The sequence below is a fragment of the Mustela nivalis genome, assembly GCF_964662115.1.
Source record: "Mustela nivalis genome assembly, chromosome: 7".
In the NCBI taxonomy this organism is placed as follows: domain Eukaryota; kingdom Metazoa; phylum Chordata; class Mammalia; order Carnivora; family Mustelidae; genus Mustela; species Mustela nivalis.
The window spans coordinates 122,284,424-122,290,423 of NC_139026.1; the positions used below are offsets into that span (position 1 = coordinate 122,284,424).

Consider the following 6,000-nt stretch of genomic DNA (forward strand, 5'->3'; position numbering starts at 1 on the left):
AATTGTGCGCTAGTCTCAACTGAGCTGGTTCCTCACATTATGGAAGTGAGGATAGGGAGGTTCTTCAAAAGACAATTTTCTCAAAAAAAAAAAAAAAATCGCAGGAGGAGCAGAGCCAGAATTCCAACGAGTCTGATTTCAAAGTTTGGGGTTTTTTTCCCCCTCCTCACCATCCCAAGCTACTCCCAGGGAATCCAATTAAAAGTATACATTTAAAGGAGAAGAGTCAAATGGATTTTTGGAAACCACCTTGGGCTTTTGCCTGAAACAATCTTCTACGCTTTAAGCACAGAAATCAAACCTCGTTTTGTTTGTTTTTAACAGCCTTAGCCAAATGCACCCAGGACCTTTGTCAGACGTCCCGCGGAGCAGAAGAGAATAAAGAGGAGGGAAAAGGAGCCCAAGGCGTATTCCCGAATGGCACGGACAGGATTCCCTGTTGTTCCGGGCCTGGCTCCAGATAACGGTGCCCTCGGGAGGTCATGAAATAGCTGGAAGAGGAGGTGTGGGCGGGAGGTGCCGCGCTCACCTGAGGAAGAAGAAATAGGAGTAGTCCTGGACCACGGTGTGGGAGTGACATGAGAAGTAGCCCAGGCCGGTGAGGTTGAGTCTGGAGCCTGCGGGCACCTCGAGCATGCTGCCCCACGCCTGGTCGCAAAGCATCTCGATCTCGGCCGAGTAGAAGAGCCCCGCGTCGCTGGCCTCGTACTGCCACGGCAGGTAGTTGTACAGGCCGTGCACCTCCTGGTGCAGCGCCAGCACCTTGGCGTACACGATGATCTCGGCCAGCTCCGCGCGGCAGCCCTCGCTCAAGGGTCTCCACTCGGAGGGCAGCTGGCAGCCGCGGGCGGCCCCGAGCCGGCCGGCCAGGCAGAGCGCCGCGAGCAGCAGCGGGCGCAGCATGCCGGCGGCGGGAGCTGGCGGCGGGCGCTGCCGGGTTCGGCGCTGCGCCCTAGGCGCACTAGCCTGGGCGCATGGCAGGGACGCCGGGGACTGGCAGGACAGAGCGGGGTGGCGCGGCCGCGGCGAACAGGAGGCGTCGGGGAGCCCGGAGCGCCCGCCCCGGCCGACAGCGCCGCCCCGCCGGCGGGCGAAGGGCAGCCCTGAGCGCTGCGCTCGGAGCCGCTCTCTCCGCAGCCGAGCTTACCGCGCCCGGCCCTCGCCCGCGACGCTTTAAAGGGTCTCGGGGCCGGCGAGATGCCCGCCTCCTGCCCAGCCCCCCGCGACGGGGCGTGGGCGGCGGCGGGAGAGGGCGGGGAGGCGGCCGGGGCGGGCGTGGGCCGCGGGCCAGGGACGCTCGGGAGTCGCGGAGTGCGGTGTCCATACCCCCAGGCCCAGCGCGGAGTCGGGGGAGTGCGGACCCTGCGCGGGAAGGTCACTTGCTGCCCAGAGCGGCGGCCCAGCCCTCCTCCCTGGCCCCACGGATGCGCTGGGTCAAAGCTTTCCAAGCGGAAAGCCTGCTCCAAAGTGGCCTGCAGACGACAATCGTTGTGGCTTTGCATGAGTCTTCGGCAGACGCGTTTACATTTTCTGTGTCATTCTTTTAGAGTCAAAATGCGTAGAAATCAACTTCTGTTTCACGGAGGTTCATTCGGAAACTCAGCGTGGGCTAATAAACTTTTTTGGAGATCTCTCTTTTGCTCTCCTTCAAGTCGCTTATTTCATGATAATCTTAGAAAAGCCTTAATAAAAGATCTGAAAAGCCATTTTGTCCTGATTTTGCTAAAGCGACATGATTTATATAATTCCTACTTCCAGATTCTGAACACCCTACACCCGAGGAATAAATTACGAAGTAAATTTCAACCAGCTTTTCACAAGTCAGTGCGTGAGTCTGATGAGACTCAGGCTCAGCAGTCTCTCTCTCTCTCTCAACTCAGTGGCTCCGTTTATGTCCAAATGGCCCTAAGTGTTCCTGATATAGTAAGAAAAAGAAAAAAGAGGACATTTATTTATAACTATATAATATTTTATATATGCATTACATCATGCATATAATCATGCACGTAATATGCATTTCATGGTACTTGTCCTACATATTGTATGTAATATATATTTATAATAAATATGTAAGCAGAACTGCCTTAACATGGAAGACTCCTTGTGCCCTAATCATCTTATTTACTTGGGTTTCTGCAAGTGTGAGTCTCGGAGCCCAGCTAAATTTTTCCATGTCTTGAAGGGAAAGTTCTTAGGGAATTCTGTAAGGAAAGGTGAGGAGAAAAGAGGATAAAGCAGCAGGAGAGGAAGTTTCAAGGCTGGGCTTCACCTCCCTAAGGCCCCCATCTTTTCCTCTGATCCTTAAATCTTTAGTGCAGTTTGACTCGTGAATGCTTGTTATGACTGTAGTCTTTCAAAGGCAACTCTGTCGTCCAGCCCTATAGGACTGAAACTGGAGGAAGAAACCGTGAGAAGGGCAGGCTCGGGCAAAAGGGGACAAACAAGGGAGGGCTTCAGGCACCCCCAGAACTGGAATGATCAGGACTTCACCCAGCACTGCCCAGCTGGTAAGGGAATGGGAGGCTCCAGTTGCCCCACAATCACATTAGCCCAGAATGTGATCAGTGACTCAGTCAACCAAGTTATTCCTACAGAGTCCTCTATGATGAGCCTAAAAGCAGACAGAAGTAACAGTGAAGCTTCTCACAGATAATAACTAGTACTTACATATCTAGTAGTCAGCCTAGGGCTTTGATGAATTTTGCAGGGAAAAAAAAAACAATTATTGTTAGAGGGAATCCAGTGAACAGTAGTCCTGATAGTGTATATGACCCCCCCCAACACACCCCATGGTAGATACCAGACTTTCACACGATGGGTAAATTGTGTTCAAGGATGATCTTGGACACCATATATCAGCACTGCTCATTTGTCTCACTGAGCATGTAAGTTAGGAAACTTCATCATGTCTTGCTCTTAGACCACTCGGACCACCATGATAAAATACACAGACTAGACGGCTTAATCAGCAGACATTTCTCTTGTTGCAGTTCTAGAGGCCAGAAGTCCAAGATTAAGACATCATCAGGGTTGGTTTCTGGGGAGGGCTCTCTTCCACGCTTGTAGACAGCTGCCTCACACTCTGTGTCTTCATGTGGCCTCTTCTTCCCTGCATGGAGAGAGAGAGAGAGAGAGAGATGTGATGTCTCTTCCTCCTTGTATAAGGACACCAATCCTATCAGATTAGAGGCCCACCCATGTGACCTAAAGAAGTAATTGCCTCCCTAAAGTCTTCATCTCCAAATGCAATCTCTTTGGGGGTTAGGATTCCACATGTGAATCTGGGGGGAGAGGGAAGGAGACACAGTTTGGTCCATTACAGATATTTAGCAGGCATTCTGAAGGTTTGCCAGAGAAAGAGAGATAGAGGATATAAAATGGTCTGTATTCCTGGCAAGCAGACGTTGAGCAAGCATGGCTAAATGATTATATTACTTGCTAAAGTGTGTTCATTGCTTACTGTGGGCCAAGCACTACTGTAAGGACTTTGAATGTGTTATCTTAATTAATTCTCCAAACAACACTCCGAAGTACATACCACCATCATCCTTGTTCTGTAGATAAGGAAACTTGGGCACAGAGAGGTTACTTGACATACACGAGATCACAGAGTTGGAAAGTGACTGAGCCGGGATTCAAACCCCAGTATCAGACACCAGAATAGGTGCATTTAACTACAACATGAGAATACAGATGAAAGAGGCACTGTTGTAAAGGTGCAAAGAGGGACATCTGGGTGGCTAACTTGGTTGAGCATCCAACTGGTGATTTCGGCTCCAGACACCATCTTGGAATCATGGGATCGAGTCCCACATCCGGCTCCATGCTCCACAGGGAGTCTGCTCGAAGATTCTCTCCCTCCTCACCCCACTCTTTAAAATAAATGGGGCACCTTGGTGGCTCAATCGTCAAGCCTCTGCCTTCGGCTCAGGTCCTGACCAGGGTCCTAGGACGGAGCCCAGCATCAGGCTCCCTGCTCAGCTAGAAGGCTGCTTCTCCCTCTCTCACCACCCCTGTTTGTGTTCCATCTATGGCTGTCAAATAAATAAACAAAAATCTTTAAAAAATAAAGGTGCAAGTGGGCCATTCATCTAGAATGTTTGCATAGTAATAACATTAGCATAAACACCAGGGATGGCTAAAGCAGTATGTCACCAGACTAACATTAATTTTGTGTTAACCAGCAACCCAGCTCTGTGTTAGTCTTATGCCATAACTTACAGATAGGATGGTATGCAAGCTTTTCAACTGCATCTTCAAAAGTCTCAGAAGCCTGGGCAAGATTTGTCCACTTCAACCGTTCTTGAAACCCTGACTTTTCTTTCCATTTAGACAAACAAGTAAAAAAAATCTGTATGCATGGCTGATTTCTCTCTTCTTGTATAAACTTGACAGAATCCAAACTCTTCCAATACTACCCAGAATGTATTATCCAGAAATGAGCACCTTTGAGAGATTGTCTTTCTCCTGGACTCTTCACAGAAATGTCAGTGATGCTTCTCTTCTCCTCAGTCAGGTCTGGCAGAGCGCCACAGTGACTGGGGTGATTCACCTGGGGCCATAGGGAGTCCTCTGGAGAGCATCTTCTCTTTGCAGACTAAGAATTCCACACAAGTAGAACACAAGGCAGCCAGGGTAGGAAGCAAAAATTCTACCAGTGAATGATTAGGCTTACAAGTCAATGAGCCACTTCCACTCCTTGATTCCAAGACCCATATGTTCTGATTGGGGGGAAACACCACCTTGGATTATTCTCTGTTTCAAAGCATATCCGGTATTCTTTTTCTTTTTCTTTTAAGATTTTGTCTAGTTATTTGAGAGAGAGAGAACAAGAGCCACAGAGGGAGAGTGAGAAGGAGAAGCAGACTCCCTGCTGAGTGGGAAACCTGATGTGGGACTCTATCCCAGGACCCTGAGATCATAACCTGAACCAAAGGCAGATGTTTAACTGACTGAGCCACTCAGGCAGCCCTTGGTATTCTTTAATATAGCAACCATTTCTTTCAAGACATGCCTCTCAACTGACACAAATGAGTCTTCAGTGAGCCATTCTATTACATTAGTAAGCTTTCAAAATTTGCCTAATTGCTTCTAATTGATGGAGTATGGAGAAGACCAGTTAATTCCATGGCCAAGAGCCCGTTGCTGCATTCCTTTTGCTATAAAAGAAGCAGTGCTATGGAAATCACCGATCAGAAACAGTTTTATGGGAAATACCACGATGGGGGTAAAGGGTTCTGTGAGTCCATAGACAGTGCTACTGGCGGAGGCATTGTCGGGCAGGAAAGGTGTATTCAGGTCCGAAACATGTCTATTCCACTGAGGACAAATCTCTGCCCTCTCCAGGATGGAATAGGTCCAATGTAATCAGCCTGCCATGAGGTGACTGGTTGGTTCCCCCAGTGAAGGGGACCATAGTAGGGAATCACTATTGGTCTCTTGCTAACACAGTAGGCTCTCAGCAGTGGTGTTTGCCAGGTCAGCCTTGGTAAGAGCAAATCCATGCTGTCAAAACAATGCATAGCCTCTATCCCTACCACCATGGCTGCTCTTTTCATGCACCCATTGAGCAAGCACTGGAGTGGCTGGGAAAAGAGAATGACACCCACAGAATACATGATTTGTCCACCTAATTACTGAGAGCTTCTCTTCAGTGAATGTCTTTGGTCGTCATTTACTTGGGACACAAACATCTTTATAATCTGATCTTCTAAGAGGTCCATCCACAGATCTCCTCCCCAGACATCCCTGTCACCCATTTTCCAAATCTATTCTCTTTTCAAGTACCTAGCGATCTGTGATGGTTAATTTTATGTATCAGTTTAAATGGTCCACAGAGCACCCAGATTAACCATTTCTGAGTGTGTGTGTGAGGATGTTTCCAGATGAGATTAGCATTTGAATTAGTGGATTCAACGAAGTAAGCAGCCCTCCTTAGTACAGGTCAGACCCTATCCAATCCACTGAGGGACTAAATAGAACAGAAAGTGGAAGGAGGAA

At 48.7% G+C, this 6,000-nt stretch overlaps 1 protein-coding gene across 1 annotated transcript in view; it reads right to left on the bottom strand.

Moving 5' to 3' along the window:
• The window catches only part of CCDC3 (coiled-coil domain containing 3), a 123,016-nt gene extending 121,814 nt beyond the window's left edge, over positions 1-1,202 (bottom strand). The window contains exon 1 of the mRNA XM_082739573.1: positions 530-1,202. Within this exon, the coding sequence (XP_082595699.1) occupies positions 530-903 (374 nt within the window). The 5' untranslated portion in view covers positions 904-1,202. The remainder of the gene's footprint in view (positions 1-529) is intronic.
• Positions 1,203-6,000: the final 4,798 nt, after the last annotated feature.